Source organism: Mesocricetus auratus, unplaced genomic scaffold (assembly GCF_017639785.1).
Source record: "Mesocricetus auratus isolate SY011 unplaced genomic scaffold, BCM_Maur_2.0 Super-Scaffold_100676, whole genome shotgun sequence".
Classification (NCBI taxonomy): Eukaryota; Metazoa; Chordata; class Mammalia; order Rodentia; family Cricetidae; genus Mesocricetus; species Mesocricetus auratus.
The window spans coordinates 179,429,189-179,444,666 of NW_024429266.1; the positions used below are offsets into that span (position 1 = coordinate 179,429,189).

A 15,478-nucleotide genomic window follows, 5' to 3' on the forward strand; every position below is an offset into this window, starting at 1 on the left:
TATGTTAGACTTTCTTAGGCAGGTGACGTAATGACTGAGGACCTGAGCTCCCCTGTCCTCAGTATGTATGAGAGTATGCCAACAGGCTGCAGGCCATTTTGCCTGCCAGGCCTCCCATCCAGACACAGAGGAGAACTCAGAGCTATGCCTTAGAGGCTTAGGGCCCCAGATAGAAGCTAGGTTTGTTACTTCCTGACTGGCAACTTAGCTGACCATGAAACCTGTGCTCAGTTCTGTTCCCTCAGCCCATGAAATCTAAATGAGGCTAGTGCCAGTCTATGAAGGATTAAACACCCTTATGCCTGTAAAGGTGCCTAACTTACCCAAACAAAGCCCCCAAAATGCCTTTAATATTATTCTGGACACTAAGAAGTTGGCCTACTTGGGGCACTCTTTCTGTTCAGCATAGCCTGCCTTTTATTTCTATTCTTTGGCCCCAAGTTCTCCTGTCGCTCTTTGTCCCAGATTTCTCTTAGTATGTGAATGCCCCCTTGGGTTCTCCAGACCTATTTGGGAATCAAAGAGACAGATGGCGCTTGTGTTGGGAGACATCAAAAGGGAAACATTTGTGCACTGATGGCATTCCTTGTCTCCAGGAAATGGCCTTGCTAACTTGGGTGGTCCGGTTATGGCTTGGCCTTGTCAAGTCAGCTTTCTCCCTGTGTGCCTACAGAGACTATGCCCACAGGGGGCGATACACCATGACTGAGATCCATGAGGCCTTTGAACCTCCGGACTCACAAAGGCCTTCATTCCAGACTCAGTTTGCCACTTTTCACCCGTGATCTTCATACCTGTCGAGGGAGAAGAGACACACGGCAAGTGTGCCTTGAGCTCCCAGGGACCAGAGAGGAAGCCATCCTCATAGTTTTCTGGTTTCAGAGCCTTACCTTTCTCAGGCATCTCTTGGTGTTTCTTTTCCCACAGTGAGAATCCCCTAGCCTGGATCCCCTTCTCCAACCAAACTCCTGCTCCCGGAGGGTCTAGATTCCCTTGCCAATGGCTAAGGCTCCATCATCCCCGCCTGCCCATGCTTCTCTCCCCACAGCCCCTGTGGATAAGCCTTCTTTCTTTAAGTGAGCTCTATTATTCTCTTCTCTGTTTCCTCCTTCCACAAATATTGGACTGGCCTTGCCCTCCTCCTTCCTGCTGTCTGTAGCTGTGGGCATCCAGATGCAAGTGGACCACCTCCAGCGCCAGTTCTGGGAAGCCATGAAGCAGGTAGGCAGCTAGGGGCCCAGAAGAAGGTAGACGACTCAAAAAGCCATCTGTAGAGAAGGACTGCCCTCAGCCTGGCCCATCAGTCCCACAGGAGACACCTCCACTATATTTCTGCCTTTCCTGACCCTCTGGACCCTGCATCTTGGGCCTCTTACCCCTCCTACTCCTACTCAGCCCCCTGATCAGACCCAGGATAAAGGATAAAGCAGGGCTGCTGCTGCTGCCCCCAAATCATGCTAGCCTTGCCTGCTACCGAGTAAAACTTCACTGGCCCCTCCCTCCAAGGCCTAGGTCCTGTCTGCTGTCCAGGTTCCTAAGCACTTACCCCTACCCATCATCTGTACACACACACACACACACACACACACACACACACATACACACTCTCTCTCTCTCTCACGCACGCACACCTTCACTGTCTTCCACATGTCCTTCTAACCTGCGTTATCCTCACACTGAAAAGTCCCTTCTGCTCCTTCACTCCAGGCTTCCAGGTCCCTGCCCTGGGCACAGGGAGTTTGCAGTGAGGGTAGAAGGGCCACAGAGGGGAAGAGGACCAATCAGAACCCACTCACCATATGAAGGTCCTAGCCAGACAGCAGGTAGCCTGTGTTTGTCCTCAGGAGAGCACAGCCTGCAGACACACCTACATGTGTGCACATGCCTGTTGATTTTCCACATACAATTGACACTTCACAAATATACCACACAATGAGTATGCATAGACACACATACATACACACACACACACCACAGACAGACCTTTCACGTACAAGACACAGTCCATATGTATTCACATACAACACATTCTTCATAACCATAGCACACTGCACATATACAGATACACATGCACATGCTCACAGAATATACATACCACACATATACCACACATAAAACGTGTCCAAACACTGCACATACACACCACACATAAACCTACCTTTAACACATACACATTGTGTTCGTATAGATACATACGTCACATGATGCTACACACAGGCACACACATACACACGTGCACTTGCACCCACGATGGACACACGGTTCACAGTGTCCCCTCTTCCTTCAGTGCAGCACTGTAGAGGGGCCATGCCCGAAGAGCTGCGAGGACAGTGTAAGTTATTCCCGAAGGAGGACACAGTGCCCTGTGTCCCTCATGGACCGCTTCCTTCCTTCCCGAACGCCTCCTTCCTGACCCTGCCTGCAGGGCCCACCCTCCTCAGCTGTTCGGGTGAGCAGGAGGACTGAAGCCAGCAATGGCCCTGGCTATGACCTCCTGTCTCGGCCTCTTCCCCAGGATCTGGATTGCTTCATCATAGACAACAATGGCTTCATTCTGATCTCAGAGAGATCCCAAGAGGTAAGTGACTGAAAGAGGAAGGCAGGAGCGAGCCGAGAGAGACCCTTAGCAGTTCTATCAGCCCAATGGGCCAAAAGCTGGGGCCCTTGCCCCACTTTGGAGCAAATCTGGGTCAGAGAAAAGGAGTTATCCTCAATCCAGATCACAGAGAAAGATGGCAAACGTGGATCACTTCTCCCCATTAACTGTGACTAAGCTGGCCACCCTAAGATGTGATAGGAGGAGATGACATGTCACATGTGGCGAGGCACCACTCAATAAGAACACTACTCAGAGGGGGCCTGGCTGCACTGCCACCATGTGTCCTGCCCCCCACAACCATGGGGGACTTTGGAGTCCTAAGTATCCCTGCTGCCTGTATCCTGCCCTCCTCTACCCATCCCCCCACGCCTTTCTACCGTCATGGTACCCAGGGGGACTGTTCCCACCCCTGTGCTCCTCTCCTTTCTGGGACTTCTTGTGGAAATTTTTACTGTAGCCAGCAAGTCAGGGTGCTAATAGGCTGGCGGGGGGCACGGGGGCAATCCTTATTTTACCCAGCAGCCTGCCTTCCCTCCCGCCACCTACTCAGACAGAAGAGGAAGCCACGATGGCAATTTTATATCTACTCAGCCACAAATCAGACCCTAAAATTAGCCAGGGATTATACTTTAAATCACACTTTTTTAAAAGAAGCCGGTTCCAGCCTGAGCCAAACCTGAACATAGACACCTGAGCCAGTGCTTTGACACAAGCCCACAGCTGTGCATAAGCCCCAAGAGGAACTTTGTCGGAAGGCATGAGCTCAATTCAGCTAGCAGCTTCCGAGCCCGGGACCTCAGTTTCTTCCTCCTGAAAACCCCAGGCTGGCTTTTGATGTCAGGGCTCAACTCCAGGTGCCTGGATATTGGCAGAGTTGAGGGACTAGAGCTGACGCTGCCCGGGGTCCTGGCAAAGGTAGTCTCAGCCCCCAAAACCATGCTGTGGCCTCCTCCAAGTGGGGCTGAGGGTCTGTGGAAACTGTCAGAACATGACGGGAAGTAGAACCAGGAAATCAGGAGTCTGGGCACAGATATAACGGAGAGAGAAGGGGTCCAAAGGGCCACGGTGCTGGTTCCCCAGGGATAGTTCTTAAATAGCCCATTGAACATGCAGCGGGAGCCAAGACAGGAAGATTTCACTGTTTCCTCCTGCTGGAAAACCCTGGGCTGTCCATCAGGACACCGGCAGAACTCCGGCCAATCATCAGTCTTCGCACCTGAGTGTCTGGTTCTGTCCGCCTCCCCCCTTTTCCCGATTTTTTTCTCCCACTGCCCTTCTTCACACAGAGACAGTCCATTCTGTCAGAAAATGGGTGAAAACAAAAGTTGACTCTATAGCTGAAGAGGCCTAAGGACAACGGTGTCCCAGTCACTCACACCCTGGTCCCGCTGCCATATGACCATGACTGGCGGTGAAGCCTGGTCTCCTGTGGGGCAGCTCAAGGGTTGGAAAGCGGCCATGAGCGTAAGGAGTGGCAGAGGGAGCCAGGTGGCTCGGTCAGTCAAGATAAGATTATAAACAGGCCCAAGAGTATGCCAGAACACGAGCCAGGGAGCCTAGAGAGGGGCAGAGAGCATTTGGGGGCGCCAGCCTTGTGATCGGTGGTCTCTGGTGGCGACTGGGCAAGAGACAAGACACACTAGTGAGCAGGCAGTGTTTCAGCAGGATCCGCCATGGATGCTGAGACAGCTCATGTAATGCTCATGAGCTTGAAATAGAATGACCTTGCGATTTTTTCCCTAACCATTTGAAAACCAAAAGGCTGTTCTTTGACCAGGAATCCATGCAAGTCCCCAGTAGACCAAATGCAGCTCTCATCCCTAGCTTGCCAATCCCTGTCCCCAGCCCAGCTGACCTGCAGCAACCAGCAAAGAGCCATCTCAGTGAAGAAGACCCCAGGGCCCTTGAAAAACACATGGGGTTGATTTGTTCCCATTCTCCCTAGAGCATAGCCATCCATATGCTCATGAACTGCAATCCTGAGACATCACAGAAGCAGTCGGTTTGTTCTGAGATTTATATTTGATGTAACATACATTTCATTCTCTATTTTAAGTACTTAGCTTATGTGCCTTCATCTTCTCAAGTGTTGTATTATCTTATATTTTGCATAGGCTTACAAGCTGATCCAAATCCGTTATGAAATTAAACAAAGTATAAATGAAACTAGCTTCTAGAACAGCAGTTCTCAACTGGTGGGTCTCAACCCTTTGGGGGTCGAACAACCCTTTCACAGGGATAGCCTGAGACCATCAGAAAATACAGACATTTGCATTATGCTTCATAACTGTAACATAATTACAATTATGAAATAACAACAAAACTAATTTTATGGTTGGGGTCACCACAACATGAGGCAAGGTATCAAAGGGTTGAAGCATTAGGAGGGCTGAGAATCATTGGTCTAGAGGCTTCTGATGCGCGTGCGCACACATACACACACACACCACACATACACTCACACGCACACTCACACACACACACACACACACACACACACACACACACACACACGAGGTTGCTGAACTCAGACCAGCTTTGTCTGGGGGTCAAGGGTAGAGTACAAGTCCCTATCACCTGGTCTCCATCCTGAGTCCTTCAATGCCCTGTCCAGGTCGCTCTGTCTCTACTCAAAAGAGTTAGCTGGGTCTCATAGAGTGACAGCCAATCCTGCAGGTCTTTGGAAGCCAAGGGTTAGGAATACTGACCCCTGGGTTAGCTCTAGGATTCATGTCAAGACTGGAACTGCAGCTCCTTGATGGGTTTGGTCTCTCTTTCCTCATCTGGACATGGCTGGGACAAGCTGTAAGCTGAACTGGGCTGGGTGGTGAGGCCACCAGATCCACAGACCTGGGACTCAGGCCAGTTTGAACACACAGACAGGAGCACATCGATGGGTATTTGATGAGCAGCTACACATCAGGAAGTCAGCCCTGCCCTGGAGCAACCATCCCACAGCGGGAATCAACTCACTCACTCCTAAATTCTTTCCTACCTAAGCCATCCACTGGACTCCAATCCAAGCTCAGGCCAAACTAAATGCAGGCAACCCTAGACCTTTGGGTCTTCCAGAGCTCTGCCAGCATGGCGGGTATGCTAGTAAGGATAATCTGGGGTGAAGGTGCTCTGGGAAGCCCCTTGCCAGCTGTGTTCCTGGTATAGCCACATGTTAAAATCTGGATCCAAAATCCACACTGAAGCCTTCCCTTTGCAGGTCCAGAATTTCAATCTGAGGCATTAATTCATTTGGCCAAAAGCCAACAGTAGCTGTATCTGCTAGGAAGTACATTCTCCCTGTTGTATTAGCCTAAGCAGATCACAGGTTATTTCACAGATCAAAGCAGCCTAGGCTTAGCATAGCTTCCTGGAGGTATCAGGTACCCCATCCTCACGGTGGCATCATAGCTAGGGGAACTCTTGCCTTCTAGTTCACTTCCCAAGTAGGAGGGCAACAGAGAAGTTTGGGTGTCCCAACATAGTCCTTACTCTTTAAGCAGATTCCCAGAAGGTCTCACCTGGTCTTTGCTCCATTTTATTGGCCAGCACTCAGTACAAAGGTTTCTGGGAAGCGTAGTCTTTTGTGGACCACATTGCTACCATTGTTGCAGTTAAGCTGCCTCATTAAAAGAAGGGCAGTGGACATTTCCTGCTGAGTGACAGGTCCGAAGACATGGAGTTTTGTTTGCAGAGGCAGAAGTGCTTCCTTACAGTCAGACCTCCTGCCTCAGAACTGGTGATGAATAAGCCTACAGCTAAGCAAGAGAACAGGATGGGCTTACAGAAATTTGTACACACACACCTCCAACCAGCATGAGCAGGGTGGAGACGAGTCTCTGCAGGGGTCTTGCTACCAGGATGTGAAAGAGAAACACATCCATAGTTACTGGACTAGCAAAGAGCTAACCCAACCGAATGGGATCATTCAAGCACAGGCAGGAAGAACTCCGGCTGCCTTGGAGGGTGCTGGGCAGTAGTTGCAGGTGCCTCTGGATACTAACTGATTGGATCATGAAGAGAGGAGTCACGGTCCTGTGTTAATCAGGGGGTGGTATGTATGGGGTCTGAGATTAATCAAGCTGCCTGAGATTATTTCGGCAACAGATCTAGAAGCAAGGAAAGGGATGGGTAAAGAAGGTAGTGATGCCCGAAGAGGGTCGGAACCCTGGAAGTGAAAGACAAATACAGAGGAGAAGGGGACATGAAGCGCAATTCCAGGTCTCCTACCTCCTTGACTGGATGGAGAGGCCAGCATAGGCAAACCCATGGCAGAACTTGCTGAGAACTACCTTTGACATCATACACTACCACCACCATCGCCACAACCACCATTACCACCATTATCACCACCGTTACCGAACACAGCATCACCACCACCATCGCTATCATCACTGTTGCAAAGCAAACACTCCACACAACAGCTGAATCATCACTTGCCGCTGCCAGGTCACAGCTCTCTCTCTCTCTCTCTCTCTCTCCCTCCCTCCCTCCCTCCCTCTCTCTCTCTCTCTCTCTCTCTCTCTCTCTCTCTCTCTCTCTCTCTCTCTCTCTCTCTCTCTCCCCACTCCTTCCCTCCACCTCCATCCATTATCTCCCCCATTCTCTCATTCTCGCTGTCTCCTGGTCTCTCTGTCTGACTCCTCTCTCTTTCATGTTCCCACTCCAAGGTGGCCTTTCACTCACTTCCCTCTCTCAATAAACCTTTTGCACACCTCTTTGTAGCACACCTTGGCCCAGGCCTGCCAAAAGTACATTCCCATTGCTTTATCATAATAATCATAATTACTGCCACCCCACCACCATCACCACTCACACGTGCGCACACACGGGCACACTCACACACGCGCGCGCGTGCGCGCACACACACACACACACATACACGCGCACACACACACCAGCACCCCATCACTTCCAACAAAAAGCGCATGCAATGAAGGCGGCCCACAAACTCATTTTCTTGAAAGCCCTGATTCCTGTGGGTTGCTCTAAGGGACTCTTGAAAGCCCTGATTCCTGTGGATTGCTCTAAGGGACTCTCCACCCCCTTGTGGAGTACCCACTGGGCTGATTTCATAGCCAGCTGTGACTTAGAGTGCATTGCAGTTGGGGACAGGGTGGGTTGCGGGGAAGAAGACACTCTTCCGTGAAGAGCATCGGCAGGGACAGGCTGGTGGTAGCTCTGGCTCCCCCACCCCCACAGATGGGAAGACTTCTGGGGGAAGTGGACGGTGCTCTCATGATGCAGCTTCTCAGCATGGGGGTGTTCAGCCGGTAAGTGAAGCGCACCCCTCCCTGGTCCTCAGATAGCCCTCAGGGTCTGACCTCAGATGTCCTAAGAGACACCCCAAAGATGCCTTTCTGGAGCGGGAGACTGAAACCAATCTGGCTGGGGGTGAGGTTGTGGCTGTCCCTCAGAGAGACTCTCCAGCCCCTGCTCAGCACTCAGAGGAGAGTACAGACCAAAGCAGCAAGCATGCTGTTCGTGTTCCTGCAGCCATCCAAGCGTGGGGGTGCCATTTTGGCATGATCTGGCTTCTGCTTGGGCTCACCGTTCCAACTTGGTACCCACAGGGACCCCAGCAAGCACAAATCCTGCTACCAAGGCCTCCAGGCCAGGGCATGGAGTGGTCTTGGCTTTGACACAGTTGCTTCTGCATTTCAGTGTGACCATGTATGACTACCAGGCCATGTGCAAGCTGCCAGACCATCACCACAGTGTAGCCCAGGCCCTGATCAATGTGAGTGTCACCCTCTTCCGTCTTCCGGGATGTCACCTGGTCCCATCCCATCCAGCCTCAGGCCATCTGGCTTAGGCTGTTCAGGGCTGTTCTGATGCTCACCCCTTTTCCTGGGGCTGGAGCCTGTCTTGCCCTGGGGGGTGAACATCCTCACCTCCCAGACTGACATTAAGATCTTCAGGGGTCTCCAGTACTGGTCCACAAGAGATGGGAAGTGGCCAGACTGCTGACAGGTTTGTCAAATCCTACCTGTGGGGAGTCTGACCTACGGAAGGCCTCTGGGGTCCGCTCTGGCGTTCCCGAGGGACAGGCAGGTCTTGTCTGGAGGGAGGTTGTTAAGGGACCTCACCTGGTGTTTTCTGAAATAGCTCTGCTCTTCCTCCAGCCTCTCTCTGCCTCATTGATGGTGGTCAAGTGGCTACTGCATGAATTCCTGCTGTGAGTAGGGGTTAGATGGAGAACCACCTCCAAGGGGGTGGGGGTATAGACCATGGTCAGGGGTCCTTCAGGGGAGGGGAAGGGCTCCTGGATCATGAGGCCAGGACCAAAGGCGAGGACTCCCTCTAGGTTGGGCATGAATCTTGGGTAGGGGGACCTAGTGAAGAGAATTCCCTCTGGGGGAGGACTGGGTCATGATGGTGGCAGGCAGTGGAGGATTCCCTGCATATAGGGACTGGAGCATGAGGTCCTCAAGAGGGGCTGTGTATAGTCCACAGCTAGCTGGTTCCTCGCCAAGGGAGAAGGGAAGCATTCAACTCCGCCTACACCTTTCCCTCACTCATGCCCTCGAGCAGAAAGATGGTTTCCTCCAGGTGTTGGTTAGAGGCAGCGGTGCCCCTGAGAACTACACATGTTCTGTATTCTGCAGGTTCCTGCTACAGTGGAGTGCCTGGGGATCTTGGCATGACAAAGGGTCAGAGGGTAAGTGCTAGGAGGTAGTTGTGGACAGCACTTTGGGAAGCTCACTGGAAGGCGTTTGCCTGGGGTGGGTGACTGGGGTGGGGTGTCAAAGCCTTTGTGTTCATAATCTCATCTCACCACCTTCCCTCGCCTGTGTGTGTGACGTCACATCACCTCTGAACTCCTTCGCTCCATGTGACATCATCACTACCCTATGACATCTTGCCCTCGTGTGATGCTGTCTTTCCTGTGCCATGTCCAACCCCATGGCGGGCTCGTGTCCTGGGCAGCCAAGGCTGTCTTTCATCACTGTAAGTAGTTCTGCGGACAGCGCCTACCTTGCCCCTGTGCAAGGGGGAGCTGGAAAGGTCTTGCCTTTAAGTCTGTGTCCTGGGAGTGAGCAGAGGCTTGGTTTCTAGGACACTCCTTGATTGTGGGGCAGGGGTCCCCAAACCCTTCATCCACTTTACAGCACCATTTCTGGGAAGCAAGAAAACCCAGAACTCAGACCACACATGTACAGCCCTGCCTTAGGAAACAGCTGTCTCCTCTTGAGAGGTTCTAGTGGCTAAAGGGAGGTATGGTTCATCATGTAGTTGAGATGTCACCAGGTCACCCCTGAGAAGAAAGCTGTGGCACCTGTGTCCAGGGATCTGCCAGCCTCAGCAAGGATCCAGGTTTGAGGGAGTGTCCTCTAGGATGACAGTCCTCATGAAATCCTGCCTAAGGACAGAGTCCCAGTGCCAATGACAAGCTGAGGCGGCCCTGACACAAGCAAAGGAGCAGCTTCGTCCCAGCTGTTGTTGGCACCTGCTGCTAGCCTGGAAGGGGGTGGGTGGTCACACCTGACCCCTAGGAGCCGGGAGACACAAATTCACTTAAGATGTGGGGCTTTCCCGGTCATGAAGATGCCTGACTCCAGCCCTCCCTGCTCAGCTCTCTGGGTTCTGGACATCCAGTGGCCAGAAGGCTCCCACGACCTTCTTCTTTGGCTTCCTTATATAAACAATGTCCCCTTCTTGTCCTCTGCCTCCTCAGCTGCTGCTGACCAGGACAAGTCCTTGGGCCCCTTCATGATTCCATGCTGTGGTGTGAAGCCACGCCCAGCAGTTCTCACAGGGCCTGACTGGATCAGTGACAGAAGCCGTGTGTTCCGATCTGCTCGGTCGTCACAGGCTCAGGACACGGGCAGACGCTCCTTCTGCTCCTTCACCTGCAGGCTCTGTGCTTGGCTTCTTGGTGGCCAGAGCACTCACTAGTGACCTCAGAGAAAGCCACCCGGTCCTACCTCTGGTGACTATGATAGGTCCAGCACTAGGATAACCTCGAACCCGTGGCTCCAGTGACAGGAAAGCAGCCCATCCCCAAGCCTGAACCCCTGGGAGGAGAAGAGTCAGTTGTGAGGCATCTGTCCTCTGACACCGAGTGACACCAAGGGTCAGGAGTAGGGGCGCCCAGCAGCATGAGCAGGAATGGAAGCCGGCTGGACCGTGGGTGCTTTTCCAGCCCCACGAGGCAGTTTAGCCTGCAGCCTGCCTCCCCTCTTAGATTCATAGTCTGTGAGGGAAGCTTCTGGGTTCAGGCATTGAGGAGACCTGCGCCTCTCCTCACACCTTATGGGACCTTGCAAGAGCAATGCATGTCTGCACCTCCATTCCCAGAAGCTCCCAGGCCATCGCTGCCTCCCTACCTCCTCCACCACTGGGCCGCAAGAGGCAGAGTGTGCTTTGGAACAGTGGCGCTGCACACTGCCATGGGTGCTCTGCAGAGAGCTCTCGGGTCCTGGCGAGGCCACACAGCGTCTCAGTGAGGGCCCCAGGCTCCACTGTGTCCTTTGCCGAGTGCTGGTCACTGTGTCCCCGACCCTTGTAGCAAACTAAAGGGTGTCACCCTTGCAAATGGGGTTCCTAAGACCTTTGTGATGTGATAACCCTCCTCACACACATTCCTGTCACCCACAGCCCACAAGCATAAGAAGCAGGACCTGCTGCACCCCTGTGACACAGAATACCCAGTTTTCGTGCACCAGACAGCCATTCAGGAGGCCAACGGGATCATCGAGTGTGGGGGCTGCCAAAAGTAAGTCCCTAGGCAGTCACCAAGCCTAGCCAGGGTGCAGCATCCTACCCCTGGCGCCCCGAGGACACCTCACAGTAGGACAGGAGTGACACTTCAGGGATAGGTCACCCTCCTCATCGCCCCACTCTTCAAGGCAGGGAAACCCCAGGCTGAAGCGGGAGAGAGGACATGAACAACTTGGTGCTCTGCATTAGGAGACACAGGCAAAAGGGGTCCAGAGGTCAATCCCCGTGTCTGTTAGTCCCTCTAAGTCCAATGCTACAGGGTTTCTCTTAGAAACCCATTGCTAGCTTCTGCTCAGGCCACACCAGCCATGTCACCCTAGTGCCGGGGTCTTGCACACTTATGACACAGGCTGGGGAAGAGGCAGGAAGTTCTGCCCTGTACAAAACAGGAACTAATTATGTGCGGGTCTGGGGTATCCTCAGCAAATGCACAGAGTTGGAGGGCCTTGGCCCTATATTCCTAGAGCTGTCTTACCCTGGGGCATCACCACCCCAAGCCTAGAGTGTCTAAGCAGGACCCAGGCAGGCTAGTTCCTGGGTAGAAACCCTAGCTCCATGCAGACTGGCTTAGATACCGACTGACTTCCTACTGCAAACCCTGGAGGAACCGGCCCGGAGACTTCTGCCCTGGACAGTACCTCTGGAATGCTCCTTCAGCCAGTCCTGCTCACCAGCATGTCTAAGGAGCCCCAGACCCATGCCAACTATTCTGTACCTCCAAATTCCAGCACTAGACAGATTCAGGTTTCTATCTCTTTACGTGCGACATCTTATGTGCACACAGAGCAGCCTTCCTAGGGCCGGCACTATCGATGCGCTTATCTCAAGGCTTGAAGGAAATGGCAAGGGGATGGCAGAGAGAATAAGGGCTTCCCGGCAGACTCTTTCTACCTCTAGTGTAACCTTAGGCAAGTTTACTTCTTCCAGCCTCAGTTTTGTCTGTGCAGCATGGGAACTATACGGAGTGACCACATCTGTGAGTTTATATGTGTGATTTATACCTGTGTGTGCCTGTAAGATCACCCAACCCATACGAAATGCTTGGTGGCAGCCAGCACTGCTGTGTATGTAACGCCTGGCCAATGCATAAAGGTCTTTCCCTACCCCCCACCCCATGTTGTGTATAGGAGCATTGTGCCACCTTGTGGCCAAGCCAAGAACTGCAAGTTCTCCCACTCTCAAGCTGAGATAACATCCCTTTGCTGGGAAAGGCCCGTGTGTGTTAATGGCAGCTCCTTTGTCACCTTCTCCAAGCTATTGGGAAGGGGGAATGCCATTGTAAGGCTCATGTAAAAGTGCTGGGCTATTGGCTTTGGTCCGCCTGTGGTTACATGTCTTTCCCAGTGCCCCAAAAGGTCTCTCCTTCTCCTGGGGCTGCACCTACAATTCAGAGCCCACCACCCACCCTCTCTGCTGCAGGGCATTCGTGATGCAACAGATTCGCAGCAGCAACCTGCTCCTCCTAGTGACAGACCGTACCTGTGACTGCAGCACCTACTCTCCCATCCTCCAGGAGGCCACAGAAGTCAAATATATCCTTTGCATTCTCCAAGTGGGAGGGGCTGGCTGAGAGACCACAGGGGAGCTCAGACTTGGGGTACATAGTCCAGCCTGTCACCCTATTCCCTTCCTTACAGCCTGACTTATGAGCTAGCCCCTCTGTCCAGGGAGGGAGGCACCCTGACCCTGCTTGCAGGGCCACTGACCTCCCAGATCTTGACCTCCAGGATCTCTAGAACTGTGTAGAGTTGTGACCTTGACAGTGAGCTCTGCACATAATGCCTCTGTCAAGTGTGACAGGATGCGCTCCCAGAAGCCCCGGCGGCGACCAGGATCCTGCCATGCCTTCCATCCAGAGGTGTGCGCTTAGTCTTCACTCTACAGTTTTGTCCTTTGTGTGACTTCCTGGGATAGCAATGCTTCTGGACATTGATGACAATGTGTGTGCATCATACCGGGAGACCCTTGCATACACATTATTGTGGAGTGATAGAAGTATACCCAGGCCTATCATCCCAGCACTAGGGGGCAGAAACGAGCGAGGAAGCTCCAGGTCAGCTCGAGTGGGGCAGGGAGGAAGGTGAGAGGCAAAGGAAAGCAGAGGAAGAAAGGGAAGAGATTGGAACAAAGGACCCAAGGGAATCTGTACTTCCGAAGGCCTGGGGTCCAGTGAGTTTCCCCTTACTGTCCTCACTCCGGCTACCTCAGCACTAGTCACCATTATGTGGCTAGTGACAATGGCAAGTGGTATTTAGTAACACCTGAGCTGGGGGCCTTACTAGCCAGTCTCAGCTGGGTGTGGCTGCCACAACCACCTCCCCTGGAGATGTCCCTGGAGGTGAGGGCTACTCCACATCATTATGGAGAGAAGGCCCCAAAGACTAAGCATGCAGTCTCAACTGTCGCTAAAAGCTTGAAGAAAGGTAGGCTTCCTCTCTTCTTCGGAACTTCCCCATCTCCCAGGTTCTTGGTTTGTCCATCTGGCAACACTGTGCATGCTGGCCCTTGGATTGGGAGGACTAGCCCTGTCCTAATGCTCCTTACCTCCCTGGCTTCACAGGAGAATGCCCAGGACTGCGGTGGCGCTTCAGACTCTGCAGCTTCACCAACTCTGCTCCTGCTACCAGTGTGGGCCTGGCTGCTTCCACACCAGCTTCTGTGGTGACCCCACCCCATCCAACTTTCATAGAAGGAGACGCTTATAAAAAGTTACCAGCTGATGAGAGCCCAGCTCACAGCAGTTAAGGTGTCTCCTGGGTTTCAGTCCTGGCCTCTTAGAGTTCATTGGAAGGATCCCCAAGGCTCTCCAGGGTGCCGGGTACCAGCCACCCCAAGTCTTCTACTCTTGTCTCTGCTTCAGAACCCCAACAAGAGCTCAACTGGAAGGACATAAGTTACTGTAGATGGGAACCTGCCAAAGGGGTGGGTGTTTTCCTGGCTGGTCTACTGTAGATCTGAGTTCTGGGGGCCATGATTGAGCAGTGGAGCACGTGCAGAAGCTGTGACAAGAGCAGTCACCACAAACACCAGTCCTTAGGAAGGTGCTTTTAGCCACGACCGAGAGGGAAAGACAGAAGAGTCGGACCAGGACAAGGAGGGAAGAAATGGAAAGGAGGTAACAGCACCAGAATAACCACTAAGTCCTGAGAGGTGTTATCAGAATGCTAGCATTGAAGAAACCCAACCTCTTTACACTAATAATCTGAAGGAGAGGGGAAGGGGCATATGGGATCGTCTGGAGGAAAGGAAGGGAGAAACGTTAAAATTATAATCTCAAAAAGGGAAAAAGAAAGCAACTAGGCTGAGCGAGCCCTGCAGCTGCTGCACTGGAAAACAGTGTGGTCCAGAGGAGGCGCTAAGAAAAGCAGAACCAGGCCGGGTCCTTGCGGACCTCACTAAGGTAGGGTGCAGGTGAGGTCTCCAAGACCATGGTGGGCTTTTTGTGTGGCTCATGCTCTACAGGGAAAGCCCCTGAGGTTGGAAACACTATAATCCTTGTCCCAGTGCCCTGAAGTCAGCACTAGAATTTACCTGCCCTTTTTGTCATGTGAGGTACGCAACTGTGTGTGTGCTTGTGGGCTTGTTTGTGCATAGGTGTGGAGGCCAGAGGATGATGGTGGCCTTCCTCACCCGCTCCCCACCTTATTTTTTAAGATAGGGTCTCTCACTAAACCTGGGGCTCTCCAATTCAGTCATACTAGCTGGCCAGCAAGCCCTAGGGGTCCTTCTGTCATACCCCCCCCCAGTGCTGGGATTACAAGCATGCTTTGCATTCCCCCACTATCTCAAGGACTTGGGGATCTAATTTGGGTCCTCATACTTTACTAGCCAAGCCTCTCAGGTCCCACGATTTACCTGTCTTTTAAAATGAGGAAACTAAGCCCTGTACAGTGGCAAATACCTTTAGTCCTCAATAAAAGGCTTCAACACACCATTTTGTGATGCTAAATGAAGTTGATTCAAGAGAACATGAGGATGGAAATCTTTTGTTTCTGTCATGGAATTCACTTTGTAGACCAGGCTGGCCTTGGACTCACTAAGATCCACCTACCCCTTCAAGTGCTGGGATTAAAGGTGTGCGCCACCACCCTGCCTGGGAGTGGACATCTTAAAAGTCAGAAAAGTAGAAAGCTGAGAAGGGGTTCAAGTACAAAAACAAAC

The 15,478-nt window shown here is 52.5% G+C and overlaps 1 protein-coding gene across 2 annotated transcripts in view; it reads left to right on the forward strand.

Moving 5' to 3' along the window:
• Positions 1 to 15,248, forward strand: part of Cacna2d4 (calcium voltage-gated channel auxiliary subunit alpha2delta 4) — a 100,521-nt gene extending 85,273 nt beyond the window's left edge. For both annotated transcript variants that reach the window (XM_005066068.4, XM_021224764.2), the window contains 12 exons: positions 1,160 to 1,221; positions 2,288 to 2,332; positions 2,516 to 2,578; positions 7,796 to 7,866; positions 8,258 to 8,333; positions 8,719 to 8,771; positions 9,202 to 9,254; positions 9,524 to 9,544; positions 11,195 to 11,312; positions 12,737 to 12,849; positions 13,093 to 13,175; positions 13,878 to 15,248. In XM_005066068.4, coding sequence (XP_005066125.2) covers positions 1,160 to 1,221; positions 2,288 to 2,332; positions 2,516 to 2,578; positions 7,796 to 7,866; positions 8,258 to 8,333; positions 8,719 to 8,771; positions 9,202 to 9,254; positions 9,524 to 9,544; positions 11,195 to 11,312; positions 12,737 to 12,849; positions 13,093 to 13,175; positions 13,878 to 13,982 — 863 coding nt within the window. In that variant the 3' untranslated portion in view covers positions 13,983 to 15,248. The remainder of the gene's footprint in view (positions 1 to 1,159; positions 1,222 to 2,287; positions 2,333 to 2,515; positions 2,579 to 7,795; positions 7,867 to 8,257; positions 8,334 to 8,718; positions 8,772 to 9,201; positions 9,255 to 9,523; positions 9,545 to 11,194; positions 11,313 to 12,736; positions 12,850 to 13,092; positions 13,176 to 13,877) is intronic.
• The last annotated feature ends 230 nt before the right edge of the window (positions 15,249 to 15,478 follow it).